The sequence below is a fragment of the Pseudorasbora parva genome, chromosome 14, assembly GCF_024679245.1.
Source record: "Pseudorasbora parva isolate DD20220531a chromosome 14, ASM2467924v1, whole genome shotgun sequence".
NCBI lineage: Eukaryota > Metazoa > Chordata > Actinopteri > Cypriniformes > Gobionidae > Pseudorasbora > Pseudorasbora parva.
In genome coordinates this window covers 5,067,020-5,086,267 of record NC_090185.1, presented here as the reverse complement: position 1 = coordinate 5,086,267, position 19,248 = coordinate 5,067,020, and the positions used below count along the sequence as shown (strand labels likewise).

General features: G+C 33.8%; 1 protein-coding gene and 1 pseudogene across 1 annotated transcript in view; both read left to right on the top strand.

The window, feature by feature from the left end:
• The window catches only part of kdm4b (lysine (K)-specific demethylase 4B), a 113,535-nt gene that overhangs the window by 80,622 nt on the left and 13,665 nt on the right, over positions 1 to 19,248 (top strand). The window contains exons 14-17 of the mRNA XM_067415294.1: positions 3,372 to 3,558; positions 9,531 to 9,607; positions 10,664 to 10,719; positions 10,801 to 10,909. Of these exons, the coding sequence (XP_067271395.1) occupies positions 3,372 to 3,558; positions 9,531 to 9,607; positions 10,664 to 10,719; positions 10,801 to 10,909 (429 nt within the window). The remainder of the gene's footprint in view (positions 1 to 3,371; positions 3,559 to 9,530; positions 9,608 to 10,663; positions 10,720 to 10,800; positions 10,910 to 19,248) is intronic.
• LOC137040825 (5S ribosomal RNA) lies at positions 8,447 to 8,562 on the top strand (annotated as a pseudogene).

Sequence of the window (19,248 nt, the reverse complement as noted above, 5' to 3'; positions counted from 1 at the left end):
ACTTAAGTAAAAGTAGAAGTACTACAACGACAGTCCTACTTAAGTAAAAGTAGAAGTACTACAACGACAATCCTACTTAAGTAAAAGTAGAAGTACTACAACGACAATCCTACTTAAGTAAAAGTAGAAGTACTACAACGGCAATCCTACTTAGGTAAAAGTAGAAGTACTACAACGACAATCCTACTTAAGTAAAAGTAGAAGTACTACAACGACAGTCCTACTTAAGTAAAAGTAGAAGTACTACAACGGCAATCCTACTTAAGTAAAAGTAGAAGTACTACAACGACAATCCTACTTAAGTAAAAGTAGAAGTACTACAACGACAGTCCTACTTAAGTAAAAGTAGAAGTACTACAACGGCAATCCTACTTAAGTAAAAGTAGAAGTACTACAACGGCAATCCTACTTAAGTAAAAGGGCAATCCTACTTAAGTAAAAGTAGAAGTACTACAACGGCAATCCTACTTAAGTAAAAGTAGAAGTACTACAACGGCAATCATACTTAAGTAAAAGTAGAAGTACTACAATGGCAATCCTACTTAAGTAAAAGGGCAATCCTACTTAAGTAAAAGTAGAAGTACTACAACGGCAATCCTACTTAAGTAAAAGTAGAAGTACTACAACGGCAATCCTACTTAAGTAAAAGTAGAAGTACTACAACGACAATCCTACTTAAGTAAAAGTAGAAGTACTACAACGGCAATCCTACTTAAGTAAAAGTAGAAGTACTACAACGACAATCCTACTTAAGTAAAAGTAGAAGTACTACAACGGCAATCCTACTTAAGTAAAAGGGCAATCCTACTTAAGTAAAAGTAGAAGTACTACAACGGCAATCCTACTTAAGTAAAAATAGAAGTACTACAACGGCAATCCTACTTAAGTAAAAGTAGAAGTACTACAACTGCAATCCTACTTAAGTAAAAGTAGAAGTACTACAACTGCAATCCTACTTAAGTAAAAGTAGAAGTACTACAACGACAATCCTACTTAAGTAAAAGTAGAAGTACTACAACGGCAATCCTACTTAAGTAAAAGTAGAAGTACTACAACGGCAATCCTACTTAAGTAAAAGTAGAAGTACTACAACGGCAATCCTACTTAAGTAAAAGTAGAAGTACTACAACGGCAATCCTACTTAAGTAAAAGTAGAAGTACTACAACGGCAATCCTACTTAAGTAAAAGTAGAAGTACTACAACGGCAATCCTACTTAAGTAAAAGTAGAAGTACTACAACGGCAATCCTACTTAAGTAAAAGTAGAAGTACTACAACGGCAATCCTACTTAAGTAAAAGTAGAAGTACAACAACGGCAATCCTACTTAAGTAAAAGTAGAAGTACTACAACGGCAATCCTACTTAAGTAAAAGTAGAAGTACTACAACGGCAATCCTACTTAAGTAAAAGTAGAAGTACTACAACGGCAATCCTACTTAAGTAAAAGTAGAAGTACTACAACGACAGTCCTACTTAAGTAAAAGTAGAAGTACTACAACGGCAATCCTACTTAAGTAAAAGTAGAAGTACTACAACGACAGTCCTACTTAAGTAAAAGTAGAAGTACTACAACGGCAATCCTACTTAAGTAAAAGTAGAAGTACAACAACGGCAATCCTACTTAAGTAAAAGTAGAAGTACTACAACGGCAATCCTACTTAAGTAAAAGTAGAAGTACTACAACGGCAATCCTACTTAAGTAAAAGTAGAAGTACTACAACGGCAATCCTACTTAAGTAAAAGTAGAAGTACTACAACGACAGTCCTACTTAAGTAAAAGTAGAAGTACTACAACGGCAATCCTACTTAAGTAATAGTAGAAGTACTACAACGACAATCCTACTTAAGTAAAAGTAAAAAAGTACTTGATTTTAAATGTACTTAAAAGTAAAAGTACTTGTATAACAATTTATTCTCTTAATGTCTATATTCTAATAATGAAAAAGAAGAAAACAGTATGGGCTGTGTCGTTTTAATTAAGTTAGTTTTGGGTTAATGTCGGCTAATAGTTCGTATCATCCGTTGCCCAGTTTACATTCTGACTCACAATATCAGGGCGATCTGCAGAGTTAAATATCAATATTCAGAAGTAACATTTTCATCAGCTTTGATGTATTTAAATCTTCATATTTATGAGGATTCATCTTAAATATAGGATACGCTTCAGTTTCCTTTTATATTCTTAAATTTGATCAATAAATTAAATTAGAATAACGCTCTAGGGTTGTTAAATTAAATAATTTACACTGACAAATTACAACTGCATTAAATAATGTTATGAGATAACTATATATTTTTAATACAATAATAAACGTTGGAAAGAATGTTTAAACATGAACCTAAACCACCAGTAGGTGGAGTCAGGTCTTAATGAGAGAGTCATTGAGTCGGTTCGTTCAAACGGCTGATTCGTTCATTAATGAGGCAGTCATTTACCAACAGGTCATTGAATCTTTGACTCAACCGATTCATTCAAACGCTGAATCATTCAGTAACACACTATTGCTGTGAGATGCGTTGTGGTTCTGATGTGGAAATATGATCTGATCTTGGGAATATTTTCGCTGTTGTAACAGAACAAAAGCAGTTTATATTGCATCTAAAATGTAAGTGACTCATTTTAATTAATTGTTTATTGACCTGTCATGAAATCAGTGTCACATTTTCAGTCGTGATGGTATTCAGGAAAACACACTCTTGGTCGTGTCATGTGATGTTATTTTGAACTGAATTATACGTTATAAAATATAAAAACCTTCACATTTTGAATATTTACTGCAGTATGTGACTGAGTTTCTCTCAGTCTTTTTCTCATTTCTCCTCGAGAGGCTGCGCGATTGTCAACAGCGCAACCGTCAGTTCTTACATTAGCCGATTAGTATCCATTAATTATCCCAACAAACCTTAATCTCGAGCCCTGAAACTGATCCGAAAATGTAACGAAACGCTGTAGAAATGTAGTGGAGTAGAAAGTAAAATATTTGCTGCAAAATGTAACGAAGTAAAAGTAAAAAGTATGGACTATTTATTCTACTTAAGTAAAGATACATGAAAAATGTACTTAAGTAAAGTAACGAAGTATTTGTACTTCATTACATTCCACCACAGAATCTGGTCATAATTGTAATATGTCGTTAGTTGGACTCGTGCTCGTGTACTATCGAGTGGTTTATGAGAACGGTTTGTGTTTTTGTGATCATTATAACACAAAATAGGGGCGTGTTTGTTTTGGTGATTTGAAATATCAACAACGGTTACCAGATATCACTTACCCCTCCTTTAAACAGAGGAGCTGCAACAATAAAAGACATATTCTAATAGGTCCTCTTTAGCATACTCATCTCTCTCTCGTGTGTGTGTGTGTGTGTAGCCGGTGAAAGACTTCCACATCTCAGACTCCGTGCTGGTGGGGAGTCGCACCCGTCCGCTTGTCCCGGAGATGTGCTTCAGCGCCGGGGCCGAGATCACCGAACCCCTGCCGTCGAACTCCCACATCGGGGACGACGGCACCAGCGTCCTGCTGTCCTGCACCAGCTGCAGCCTTCAGGTCCACGCAAGTGAGTTATAAAAGCTGACGTGTGTGTTACGCTAACGACCGGTTCACACACAACCTGCTTCTGCATCACACCACGCTAAATGTGCTCGATGAACGGACAGACGGACAGACAGATATAGATGGATGGATGGATGGATGGATGGATGGATGGATGGATGGATGGATGGATGGATGGATGGATAGTAAAAATATAGTAGAAATATATTTATGTATTATGTTTATATATATATATATAGAGAGAGATTTTCTTTGATAGTTTTCAAAAAGTGATGCTAAAAAGTTTAATATAATAATTTATTTTGATTTTAATTTAAATGAAAATTTCAATTTAATTTTAATTTATTATTTATTTATTATTAGGAATAAATGTATTTATATGATATGTATAAATTAAAAGTATGTAATGTTAATAATAATATTAATGAATCAAATAAAATTCATAATTGTTGTTAGTTTATTTTTTTGGATGAATAATAACTTTTCTTTGGACAACTCAAAAAAAAACTTACATGTTTTCTTTTTAAAAATTATATATATATAAACATTTAAAAAGAAAAAAATTGTAGATAGATATATAGTAAATATAATATATATTTTATGAATACTTTGTTTTTAGTTTAATTGTCTATTTTGTAATATATAAAAATGTATTAATACATTATTATTAGTTTATTATTGGATATTTTTCTTGATGAGTAAAAAGTTCCTTTCATTCTTTCCTGAAAAAAATTATATTTAATCATTTTTTGAAACACTGTAATAGAAATAAAAATGATATATATTTATACAATGTCAAAAGAAGCGTTCAGCTTTTCAGTAACAAGCTGTATATTGTGTATATATATCCAGCATTTGGGAATATTAATATGATTATTTTAGTGTCATATATGCACACGTTTCCCTGAGAGGAATGTACAGTAGAAGAGTTTGAATAAATGAAGTGTACGTTTTCAGACTCACTATGATAGTGTGCTCTTAGTGTTGATCCTAAAACAAGCAGTAGTTCACTTCACATCCGCCTCTGTATCTCCAGCCTATACACACATCTCAGTCAGTCAGGAGCCGCGTGTGTTAATAAACGGCCCTTATTGTGTCTTTATCTCGTCACCGGCCCTCGAGAACCTTTTTCGGAGACCCAAACGTCACTCCAGCCAATTTACCATCAGTCAGGCTGAACTCCAGCGCTGTTATTTATTTAGAGGAGCACGGAAAACCTCCCGAAGACGGCAAAAGCGGTTTGTTTCTCTTCGGCGCGAGTCTAAGCCGCGTAGCCAATTAGAGTGTGTGTGTGTGTGTGTCAGCGGCGCCGCACTCTGATTGGCCCGTTTAAACGGAAATGACAGTTCAACCGAAACTATCGAAACTTTTGTGTTTTCCAGACGCATCCGGCCGTGATATATGATTATATTTACCATCAACACAACACTTTCCGCTCGGATTCTTCCAGAGTCGTTAGATTGGAGAGTACGACTCTTCTTAAGTTCATTACGCCGGCGTGTGATCGCTTCAGGATGAGCCGTCACATATTAGTCTGCTTTTAGCTGCACTAATCAGTTTACCGTCACCCTGTTTTCACTCCGTCAGACTAATTAAAGCGCTTTCTCTGTCATACTTTACCTCCATATCTGTCGCCTCCATTCAAGCTTTCTGTGAAGACGCACAGCTTATAAAACAGGTATTTCTGGCTCGTTGGAGTTAAAATAGCTGATATTTATGTCTCCATCAGTTATGGTAAACGGCCTACAGGTTTAGTGGAAGCGCTGTTTATTGCTCTTACTCTTCAACAGTTATCTTTTTGGGTTCTGTCATTGGTAAAATGGTAATGTTTTGGTTTATTCCGCTCATTTTCTGTCTCCATACTGTACATTTTGACAGCACTGCTACAGAAAGTAGTGTTTTAAACGCTCAGATTCCCTCGACTGCTTCTTGTGGAGGCGACACCAAACCACTGCCTGAAATGTAGGCGAATGATCTGCCCGTTGAACCGCTCCGAGGTAAAAACAACAACAACAACGACATCTCTCGTTTTTTTGCCCTCCAAAGCCGTGAAGAATGGACCGTGACGCAGATTGAACATGTAGGCGAAGGATCCATCGGTCGAACCGGTTTAGAGAGGAAAAAACAACAATTGTTTGAATTTTAACGAGTCTTCTTATCGACTCTTAAAAGGTTAAAAAAAACATGGTAATGTTGCTAAATCACATTAATAACAATCAAACAGGCTAAAGAACACTTACACAAGAAGCTTTTTAATGGTTAAAAATACCAACTAGCCCAACATTTTTTAAGCATTATTAAAGACAAGAAATTACTGCACAAAGATACGATGTTAATAGTGTTTTGAGAAACTTGAACCAATGATTCAACTACTCATTCATAAAGAGAGTCATTTACTTCTGAATGAATGAGTCATTGAATCATTAGTTCCCCCAATTGATTTGTTCAAACGGCTGAACTAATGATTCAATGACTCATTCATTAAGCGAGCCATTTACTTCTGAATTGAGTCAGTGAATCATAAGTTCAGCCAATTGATTTGTTCAAACGGCTGAACTAATGATTCAATGACTCATTCATTAAGAGAGCCATTTACTTCTGAACTGAGTCATTGAAACAGTTCACCCAATTGATTTTTTCTAACGGCTGAACTAATGATTCAATGACTCATTAAGAGAGCCATTTACTTCTGAATTGAATCAGTGAATCATAATTTCACACAATTGATTTGTTCAAACGGCTGAACTAATGATTCATTGACTCATTCATTAAGAGAGCCATTTACTTCTGAACTGAGTCATTGAAACAGTTCACCCAATTGATTTTTTCAAACGGCTGAGCTAATGATTCAATGGCTCATTCATTAAGAGAGCCATTTACTTCTGAATTGAGTCAGTGAATCATAAGTTCACACAATTGATTTGTTCAAAGGACTGAACTAATAATTCAATGACTCATTCATTAAGAGAGCCATTTACTTCTGAATGAATCAGCTGTTTGAACAAATCAGGGGTGACTGAATGATTCAATGACTCATTAATTCAGAAGTAAATGGCTTTCTTTATGAATGAGTAGTTGAATCATTGGTTCACCGGATTGATTCATTAAAACGACTGATTCATTCAGAAGTAAATGGCTCTCTTATAAATTAGTCATTGAATCATTAGTTCACCCGATTGATTAGTTCAAACAGCTGATTCATTCAGAAGTAAATGGCTCTCTTTAAGAATGAGTAGTTGAATTATTGGTTCACCCTATTGATTCGTTCGAATGGCTGAACTAATGATTCAATGACTCATTCATAAAGAGAGCCATTTACTTTTGAATGAATCAGCTGTTTGAACAAATCAATTGGAGGATTGATTAAACTTCAATCAATCAATCAATCAATCAATCAATTTGGTTAAGTAATCAGCCGTACTCGATGCTCAATCTCTCGCTCATTTGGCTTCAAAGCCTTGATGCGAAACTAACCACTGTCCAAAATGTACGCCAGTTAAAGCGTTCTAGAGGAAAAAAACACCAACAACAACAACAACATCTCTAGCTTGTTTGTCTTTCAAAGCCGTGCCTTGAACGACAGCTTGTTAGCCTCCTCATTTCTTGATGCTATTTTCTGCCAGCCTGGTTTCATAAGCGCTTGAACTCACACACATTCTTCCAGCGGTTATGAAAATGGCTTTCCTGAACGCGTGTTTGCGCTCGTGTGCCTGTTGCATATTAAACTAATGCCCGGAGGCCGTGTTTGTGTCCTGTGGGCCGTGGCGGAGGCCATTACGGCTGGATTGGGGCCTGGACGCCCCGCTCCCGCTGTTAGTGTTTACCTGCCGCGGATGAGGCGAGCGAGGCTGCTGAAAGCTGGTGATTTCGATAAGATGAGGATGAGGAAATGACAGCATGTTGTCAAAACGAGCTTTCCGTTTGTGTGAGCTTTCACCTCCAGCGGGAGCGTTTTTTTTTTTGAAAGGGCCGCAATATCACAGTCCGTTTCGGCGCCTTGCGATCAGAAGCCCGGTGTAATTACGGGAAACTCGGGTTCTTGAACGACACACACCTTGACCGCTTCAGATAGGAACACTTCCTTTCATGTACGACTCATTTACTTGGTTAAAGGGATAGGTCGCTTTAAAATAAAAAGCCTGTCATCTTTCGCTCACCCTCAAGTTGTTTCAAACCTGTATGAGTTTCTTTCTTCAGCTGAACACAAGGGAAGATATTTTGAAGAATGTCAATCAGTTAACTGGAGCCATTGACTTCCATAGTATTTTTTTTCCTACTATGGAAGTCACTGGCTCTAGTTAACTGATTGGTTACTGACATTCTTCAAAATATCTTTAAAGGTTTAGTTAATTCACTGTCATAAATTCCTCCTGTGGTTGGACAGCCGTCAGACCTCCGCTCATCTTCACACACAGATGAAGATATTAGTGTTGAAATCCGATGGCTCAGAAAGGCCTTCATTGACACCAATGTCATTTCCTCTCTCAAGACCCATAAAGGCACTAAAGACGTCGTTACAAAGCCCATCTCACTACAGCGGCTCGACAATCATTTATGAAGCGGCGAGAAGAGTTTTAGTGCGCAAAATAAATAAATAACGACTTATATAGTGATGGCCGATTTCAAAACAAAGCTTCGAAGCGTTATGAATCAGTGAATCGATTCATGATTCGGATCGCGTGTCGAACTGCTAAAATCACATTAAAAAATGCTGGGTTAAAAACAACCATTTCTGTGTTATTTGGCATCCGAGCCCTGGGTAAATATCGGACAGAACACATGCATACATTAACCCTTTTGTTGGGTCTTTATCATTGTTTTATCACAAGTTTTATTTGTGATTAAAGTGTGTAAAAAAAAGAACAAGAAAATACAAGAAAACAAGAAAATGTACCAGCAGCCATATCACCCTGTAGCCCAAGTCTGGTTTCCCACTGAAGCTAAGCAGGGCTGAGCCTGGTCAGTACCTGGATGGGAGACCAACTGGGAAAACCAGGAGCTGCTGGTGGAGGTGTTAGTGAGGCCAGCAGGGGGCGCTCACCCTGTGGTCTGAGTTGGTCCTAACGCCCCAGTATAGTGATGGGGACACTATACTGACAAAGAGCACCGTCCTTCGGATGAGACGTTAAACCGAGGTCCTGACTCTCTGTGGTCGTTAAAAATCCCAGGATGTCCTTCGGAAAAAGAGTAGGGGTGTAACCCCGGCATCCTGACCAAATTTGCCCATTGGCCCCTGTCCATCATGGCCTCCTAATAATCCCCTCTCCTGATTGGCTTCATCACTCGGTCTCCTCTCCACCAATCAGCTGGTGTGTGGTGAGCGTTCTGGCACAATATGGCTGCCTTCGCATCATCCAGGTGGTGCTGCACATTGGTGATGGTTGAGGAGATTCCCCCTTACATGTAAAGCGCTTTGAGTGCCTAGAAAAGCGCTATATAAATGTAACGAATTATTAATTATTAAGAAAATGTAATTTTTTTTGCCTGTCAAAAAAAATTAAAAAAAATAAATCTGAAAATTTCTACATTTAAATCAAGGTCTGGTCCTAAAGCTTGAACACACAATGTCCCCACAAAGATGGCAATATCTGAAATCGTTGTCCTTGTGTATGATTCGTCTTATGAATCATACTAAATTAGTTTTTTTTGAAAATGTAAAAAAGCAGAATGTTTCTTGTGATGGGTAGGGTTAGTGTAAGGGGATATAATGTACAGTTTATGCAGTATATAAACCATTACACCTATGAAAAGTCCCCATAAAACATGGAAACACACACACACAGAGAGGTGTCTGGGGCATTTTTTAGATTTTGGCAGACATAAATGCACAACAGTGTTACACACACCACACACAGACACACACATACACACATTTTCATGCTCAAAACATTATTAACAGGTAATAAATGGATCATAACTTTACCATAAAATCCACTAATAAAAATGTTGACCACTACATGTTTTTTTCTCCGTCAGGTTGTTATGGCGTGAATCCCGAGACGAAGCAGGACGGCTGGATGTGTTCTCGATGCTCGTCGATGGAGTGGACGGCCGTAAGTGTTAAACGCCCACACGAGATCTCGTTTACTGTGGCGTTGAGCGTTTCGTGTTGATGATTGTTTGAGCAGTTTAAGAGGAGAAGCGTTGTTTATTCAGCATCGTCTTCTCTTCCGTGTTTGTTTTCAATCCGCAAACAAAGTTTCGAACGGTTATGAATCAGCGACAGAGGTGACCAGTAACTACTTGAGCACATTTACTCGAGTACTGTACTTAAGTTCACTTTTTGTACTTTACTTGAGTGTTATTTTTTCTGTAAACGTATGACTTTAACTTCACTACATCTGAAAGACAAATATCGTACTTCTTACTCCACTTCATTTCTATCAAAGTCGAAAGTCGTTTCTGTCGCAGCTTTGAAAGTCTGTGATGTTTTTTTTCTTCTTTTAAAGGTGTTTGGGTTTTTGCAGAAAGCCTTTCAGGAATCACTCTTGTAGAGTCTCGTGAAGTTCAATGATTTCACAGCATTTATTAAACACTGATAGTTTAGAGCAAAATGGAGGAAGACGGATGTCAAAATGCTCATTTTGTCGAGTATTCACATAAAGAAAGTTGATTCTGTCTTAAGTGAAGGTGAACAGTGTGAGAATATCAGATGTGTATCAGTGTATTGGATCCGTGCATTCGGCCTTAAAGTGACAGCAGCTTTATAAAGAGCTTTGTAACTTATATTCAAGTATTTAAATGAGTTTAAGTTAGTCGTATGCTAGTATGTCAGACGAGCGTCACTGACTGGCTTAAACCATGATGGCATAGTGAGCATTTATACAACAATAATAAAATAATGCGCTGACACAAAAAAGGAAATTTACTTTTGATGCTTAAATGCTTTTGAAAACATATACTTCTGTACTTTTACTCAAGTAATGAAGTTGTGTAGTTTGTCCACCTCTGATCAGCGTATTAATTCATGATTCGATCATTAATCAATTCACTGATTCATAACCGTTTGATTCTCGGACTAAATATAAAATATCTTAAACTGTGTTCTGAAGATGAACGTGTTCTGTTGCGTTGAGCGTTTTGTGTTGATGATTGTTTGCTGGTTGCAGGCCTGCTGTTTGTGCAGTTTAAGAGGAGGAGCGTTGAAGAAAACCACAGATGACAGGTCTAATATCTTTAACTCGTTTACCGGCTTCTGCTCGTGATTATCAGCTTCACAGGTGAACCAAACTCTTTCTGTCCGTAGGTGGGTTCACGTGATTTGTGCCGTGGCTGTGGCTGAGGTTCGTTTCGTGAATGCTGTGGAGCGAGAGCCTGTTGATGTGACGGCTGTCCCTGACACCAGAAAGAGTCTGGTGAGCCACTTCATCTTTTTTCTTTTATTAATAAATCAAGCGTTAACCTCTCTCTGTTTCTGTTGAAGCCAATACAGAAGTGACTTAAACTGCAGTTCACCGACTGGCCACTAGAGCGGCTCCAGAAGGAGCAGAATCTCATTGAGCCTCATGTTAAAATGCCCAACTTTACAGCAGAATAAAACATGTTTACAGTCTGAGACAAATTGTGGTTTTGGTCTATACGGCTAATTTTGCCCTTCATGACGACTGTGAGGGGGGTGGATTTATTTATAACTCATTCATTTACGTTATATAAAGCCTTAAAGTTCTGCATAATTAAGGGCGTGGCCACTTTGAGTGACAGGTGGATAGCCGTTTGTCTGCTGTCTGTTAGTCATCGCGTCACCTAAGCTCCGCCCACATCCCGCCCATTTTCTGTTATCCGGAAGTGATACGCTGCCAAGATTTCTCACATTTTCTTTCATTCCTTTGCTGGTATTTTTTCTTCTTTCGTTTGTTTTGTTTCATTTTCAACATTTTTTTTTGTTTCTTATTCCTTTATTCTTTCATTGGTGCTTCGTTATATCATTGTTTTTTTATTTTAATTGTCCGTTTGTATTTTTTTCTGTTAGGCTTCTACTTTTCTTTGTTTTCATTAATAAAACATAGAATGAAAGAAAAAGGCACAAACAAACGAAAGTGAACAAATATACTGAAAAAAAAGTACAAAGTCAGTGAATCAGCTGTTTGAACTAATCAATCGGGTGAACTAATGATTCAATGACTAATTTATAAGAGAGCCATTTACTTCTGAATGAATCAGTCGTTTTAATGAATCAATCCGGTGAACTAATGATTCAACTACTCATTCTAAAATAGAGCCATTTACTTCTGAATGAATCAGCTGTTCACGAATCAATTGGGAGAACTAATGATTCAATGACTCATTCATAAAAGAGCCATTTACTTCTGAATGAATCAGCTGTTCACGAATCAATTGGGAGAACTAATGATTCAATGACTCATTCATAAAAGAGCCATTTACTTCTGAATGAATGAGTGGTTTTAATGAATCAATCCGGTGAACCAATGATTCAACTACTCATTCATAAAGAAAGCCATTTACTTCTGAATTAATGAGTCATTGAATCATTCAGTCACCCCTGATTTGTTCAAACAGCTGATTCATTCAGAAGTAAATGGCTCTCTTAATGAATGAGTCATTGAATTATTAGTTCAGTCGTTTGAACAAATCAATTGTGTGAACTTATGATTCACTGACTCAATTCAGAAGTAAATGGCTCTCTTAATGAATGAGTCATTGAATTATTAGTTCAATCGTTTGAACAAATCAATTGTGTGAACTTATGATTCACTGACTCAATTCAGAAGTAAATGGCTCTCTTAATGAATGAGTCATTGAATTATTAGTTCAGTCGTTTGAACAAATCAATTGTGTGAACTTATGATTCACTGACTCAATTCAAAAAACAAAAAAAGAAATAATGAAAGAAAGAAGCACAAAAGAGTGTGATAAAAGAAAAAAAAGAGCAAGAACAAATGAAAGTAGAAATGAACAACAAAAAAGAAAGAAAAAAACGCAAGTAAAAATAATAAAAAATAAGGCAGAAATGAGAGAGCAAAAAAATTCAGAAACAGAAAGAACAAACAAATGAAATTAAAAACAAAGAATGAAAGAAAAGGCACAAATGAAAGAGAGCAAAGAAAAGATTCAGAAACCAAAATAAAAAACAAAAGTAGAAAATGAAAGAAAACAAAAGGTAAGGATTGAAAGAAAAGGAACGAACAAAAGAAACAAACCGAAAGAACAAACAAAATGAAAGAAAACAAAGAATAAAAGAAAAGGAAAAAACTAAAGAAACGGAAACGGCAAGAACAAACAAAAGTAGAAATGTACAACAAAAAAGAAAATAAAGATTCAGAAACTGAAAGAACAAAAGTAGAAAACAAAAGAAACAGAAACGGCAATAACAAAGAAGTAGAAAAGAACAAAAAAAGAGTGAAAACAAACTAACTGCAAAGAATGAAAGAAAAAGCGAACAAAAGACCCCAACAGTAAGAACAAGCAGTAGTAGAAATGAACATCTAGAAGAATAAAAAGGAAACAGACACTCGTTTGTTCATTCATTTGTTGGTTCTTTGAGGTTTTTTTCCGTTTATGCATATTTGTTTCTTTTTCTTTTGTTCTGTTTGTCTTTTTTCTGTTTGGCTTTACCTTTTGTTTCAGTTTTTGTTGCCTATTTGCTGTTTTTTTAGGGTTTTATTTTAATTTGTTGTATAGTTTTGTTTTCATTTGTTGATTTGTTGGTTTCTATTTTGTTTTTGTTTGTTTTTCATCGTTTTTTCTATTTGGCATCTACTTTTGTTTGCTTCAGTGTTGCTCGTTTGCCGTTCGTTTTTGTCAGGGTTTTTATTTAATTTTATTTTTTTTACGTTGGTCGGTTTCTACTTTTGTTTTTATTTGTTCATTAATTTGTTGATTCTTTCAGTTTCTATTTTTTTTTCTTTTTTTGTTGGTTTATGATTTGTTTCTTTTCTTTTCTTCTGTTTGTTTTTTAGTCTTTTTTCAATTTGCCTTCTATCTTTGCTTCAGTTTTTTGCTGGTTTATTCTCTTTTTTTATTTGTTCTTTTTCAAGGTTTTCTTTTGCTCATTCTTTCTTTGTTTCTTTTGTCTTTTTTCATTCTTATTCTACCCAATGGTTTCACAAACCTTCATACGTCTGCCTTAGCTTGTGGAAAAGAGCAGGTTTGGAGCGAATCGATGTCGGTAGTTTGTTGCAAAAGTTTATATGAACATCAAACATTTATTCTCATTATTTCCACACTAGAACAAGTCGAAGATTAAAAGGAAGTCTCTTCTCACTCACTGCGACACAAAATGGACGCCAGGTCTTGATGTATGAATAAATAACTGAGAGGTTGATGCTCATAAATCACATATTTTCCCCCTCTCTTGTCCGCTGGCCTGTCTTGTGATCAATCCCTGAGGAATGATAAATCAGAGCCTTTCACCAGCCGATGAAATATTTCCGAGCCGGCGCCGCATCGAAAGGCCGTCGTACATAACGGCCGCTTGGCCACAGGGGGCTGAAATGAAGTATTGACAATTTAATAAAGAATTTTTATTCCCGTCGATATCCCCGTGTCCGTGTGCTGTGTGTGTGTGTGAGGTGGTTTATGGAGAAATGGAGGAGAGAGACGGGGAAGAACGGACACAACAAAAGAGGGAGTGATGTTTTCCATTCTGAGGATATTCGCATTTAAAAAAAGCACAACGTTTTAAACATTCGACTTCATTCGCCTCAAAAACTCAGTTTAAGTCGACGGGAAATCAAAATCGACTGTCTTTGTGAACAGCTCTGGTGTTTTTATTGTTGTTCACTGTTAATAAATGTTCCTCTGTCTAATCTTTCATGGAAATGAAGGCTGCAGCACTCCTGAAATGACTTTCCTTTTCAGCTGACACATGCAAATAATGTTAACCTGGAGCCAAATATATATTTAGCATCGACTTAGCAAACTTTCATCCGCCTCAGGCTCCATTTCCTGGTGGATAAAGTCCCTTTTCTCATTGGAAACCCTGTTGGTAGTGGAGTTACAATAGAGTTGATGTTTATGTTTCCTTGTTGTTTGTACAGTTTTTGTTTGGTTTGGTTAGATACTTTTAAGCTTTAAACTTCACACATATTCACTAGAGGTGTAGCGGTACACGTATTCATACCCAAACGTTTCGCTGCAGGGCTTTGGGTTCGGTGCACGTGTGTAATGCAGTCTTTAATAGTTAACAGTCGGCTTGTTTTAAGCGCAGAACACATTTCAATCCGAGTTCCCATACAAGCATATTAAGTATTCAGTCCATTTGATCACGAAATTCAAACGATAAATGCCATTTTGACGCTCTTTAATGTGACGTGACTGATCACAGTATAGGCGCGTCAGTTCAAACGGCGGCGCGCGAGTGAACGCGATCATCTCTTCCTAAAGAATAAACATTAATTAATATCTCTTAAGGTGTGTTGAGGATACATTACAACTTACTGAAATGCATCATGTCGTGTAATCGCTCAATCGGTGTTTCAACCGCCGAGAAACAGAAAAACAAACTAAATTTATTCACTAAATATATGATCTATATTAGCCTATATATTCACTATATTAGCCTATATATTCATTATATTAGCCTATATATTCACTATATTAGCCTATATATTCACTATATTAGCCTATATATTCACTATATTAGCCTATATATTCACTATATTAGCCTATATATTCACTATATTAGCCTATATATTCACTATATTAGCCTATATATTCACTATATTAGCCTATATATTCACTATATTAGCCTATATATTCATTATATTAGCCTATATATTCACTATATTAGCCTATATATTCACTATATTAGCCTATATATTCATTATATTAGCCTATATATTCACTATATTAGCCTATATATTCACTATATTAGCCTATATATTCACTATATTAGCCTATATATTCACTATATTAGCCCATATATTCACTATATTAGCCTATATATTCACTATATTAGCCTATATATTCACTATATTAGCCTATATATTCACTATATTAGCCTATATATTCACTATATTAGCCTATATATTCACTATATTAGCCTATATATTCACTATATTAGCCTATATATTCACTATATTAGCCTATATATTCACTATATTAGCCTATATATTCACTATATTAGCCTATATATTCACTATATTAGCCTATATATTCATTATATTAGCCTATATATTCACTATATTAGCCTATATATTCACTATATTAGCCTATATATTCACTATATTAGCCTATATATTCACTATATTAGCCCATATATTCACTATATTAGCCTATATATTCACTATATTAGCCTATATATTCACTATATTAGCCTATATATTCACTATATTAGCCTATATATTCACTATATTAGCCTATATATTCACTATATTAGCCTATATATTCATTATATTAGCCTATATATTCACTATATTAGCCTATATATTCACTATATTAGCCTATATATTCACTATATTAGCCTATATATTCATTATATTAGCCTATATATTCACTATATTAGCCTATATATTCACTATATTAGCCTATATATTCACTATATTAGCCTATATATTCACTATATTAGCCTATATATTCACTATATTAGCCCATATATTCACTATATTAGCCTATATATTCACTATATTAGCCTATATATTCATTATATTAGCCTATATATTCATTATATTAGCCTATATATTCACTATATTAGCCTATATATTCACTATATTAGCCTATATATTCACTATATTAGCCTATATATTCACTATATTAGCCTATATATTCACTATATTAGCCTATATATTCACTATATTAGCATATATATTCACTATATTAGCCTATATATTCACTATATTAGCCTATATATTCATTATATTAGCCTATATATTCATTATATTAGCCTATATATTCACTACATTAGCCTATATATTCACTATATTAGCCTATATATTCACTATATTAGCCTATATATTCACTATATTAGCCTATATATTCACTATATTAGCCTATATATTCACTATATTAGCCTATATATTCACTATATTAGCCTATATATTCACTATATTAGCCTATATATTCATTATATTAGCCTATATATTCACTATATTAGCCTATATATTCACTATATTAGCCTATATATTCACTATATTAGCCTATATATTCACTATATTAGCCCATATATTCACTATATTAGCCTATATATTCACTATATTAGCCTATATATTCATTATATTAGCCTATATATTCACTATATTAGCCCATATATTCACTATATTAGCCTATATATTCACTATATTAGCCTATATATTCACTATATTAGCCTATATATTCACTATATTAGCCTAAATATTCACTATATTAGCCTATATATTCACTATATTAGCCTATATATTCACTATATTAGCCTATATATTCATTATATTAGCCTATATATTCACTATATTAGCCTATATATTCACTATATTAGCCTATATATTCACTATATTAGCCTATATATTCACTATATTAGCCTATATATTCACTATATTAGCCTATATATTCATTATATTAGCCCATATATTCACTATATTAGCCTATATATTCACTATATTAGCCTATATATTCACTATATTAGCCTATATATTTACTATATTAGCCTATATATTCACTATAGCCTATATATTCATTATATTAGCCTATATATTCATTATATTAGCCTATATATTCACTATATTAGCCCATATATTCACTATATTAGCCTATATATTCACTATATTAGCCTATATATTCACTATATTAGCCTATATATTCACTATATTAGCCTATATATTCACTATATTAGCCTATATATTCACTATATTAGCCTATATATTCACTATATTAGCCTATATATTCACTATATTAGCCTATATATTCACTATATTAGCCTATATATTCATTATATTAGCCTATATATTCACTATATTAGCCTATATATTCACTATATTAGCCTATATATTCACTATATTAGCCTATATATTCACTATATTAGCCTATATATTCACTATATTAGCCCATATATTCACTATATTAGCCTATATATTCACTATATTAGCCTATATATTCATTATATTAGCCTATATATTCACTATATTAGCCTATATATTCACTATATTAGCCTATATATTCACTATATTAGCCTATATATTCACTATATTAGCCTATATATTCACTATATTAGCCTATATATTCACTATATTAGCCTATATATTCACTATATTAGCCTATATATTCACTATATTAGCCTATATATTCACTATATTAGCCTATATATTCATTATATTAGCCTATATATTCATTACATTAGCCTATATATTCACTACATTAGCCTATATATTCACTATATTAGCCTATATATTCACTATATTAGCCTATATATTCACTATATTAGCCTATATATTCACTATATTAGCCTATATATTCACTATATTAGCCTATATATTCACTATATTAGCCTATATATTCACTATATTAGCCTATATATTCATTATATTAGCCTATATATTCACTATATTAGCCTATATATTCACTATATTAGCCTATATATTCACTATATTAGCCTATATATTCACTATATTAGCCTATATATTCACTATATTAGCCTATATATTCACTATATTAGCCCATATATTCACTATATTAGCCTATATATTCACTATATTAGCCTATATATTCATTATATTAGCCCATATATTCACTATATTAGCCCATATATTCACTATATTAGCCCATATATTCACTATATTAGCCTATATATTCACTATATTAGCCTATATATTCACTATATTAGCCTATATATTCACTATATTAGCCTATATATTCACTATATTAGCCTATATATTCACTATATTAGCCTATATATTCATTATATTAGCCTATATATTCACTATATTAGCCTATATATTCACTATATTAGCCTATATATTCACTATATTAGCCTATATATTCACTATATTAGCCTATATATTCACTATATTAGCCCATATATTCACTATATTAGCCTATATATTCACTATATTAGCCTATATATTCACTATATTAGCCTATATATTTACTATATTAGCCTATATATTCACTATAGCCTATATATTCATTATATTAGCCTATATATTCATTATATTAGCCTATATATTCATTATATTAGCCTATATATTCATTATATAAGCCTATATATTCATTATATTAGCCTATATATTCATTATATAAGCCTATATATTCATTATATTAGCCTATATATTCACTATATTAGCCTATATATTCATTATATTAGCCTATATATTCATTATATTAGCCTATATATTCATTATATTAGCCTATATATTTATTATATTAGCCTATATATTTATTATATTAGCCTATATATTTATTATATTAGCCTATATATTTATTATATTAGCCTATATATTTATTATATTAGCCTATATATTTATTATATTAGCCTATATATTTATTATATTAGCCTATATATTTATTATATTAGCCTATATATTCACTATATTAGCCTATATATTCATTATATTAGCCTATATATTTATTATATTAGCCTATATATATTCATTAACTGTTAGTGATGTGTTGTTTATTTAATGTATGTTCAAATAAATCTGTCGTGATTTGACAGCCCTGTTAAAATGATTATATTTCAACAACGAATTGGAGAAAAAAAATTAGATTTAGAAGTTGAAAAAATGGGCTTATGTGAAGCTTATAGGTGTTGATTATTATTTCTAAAAAT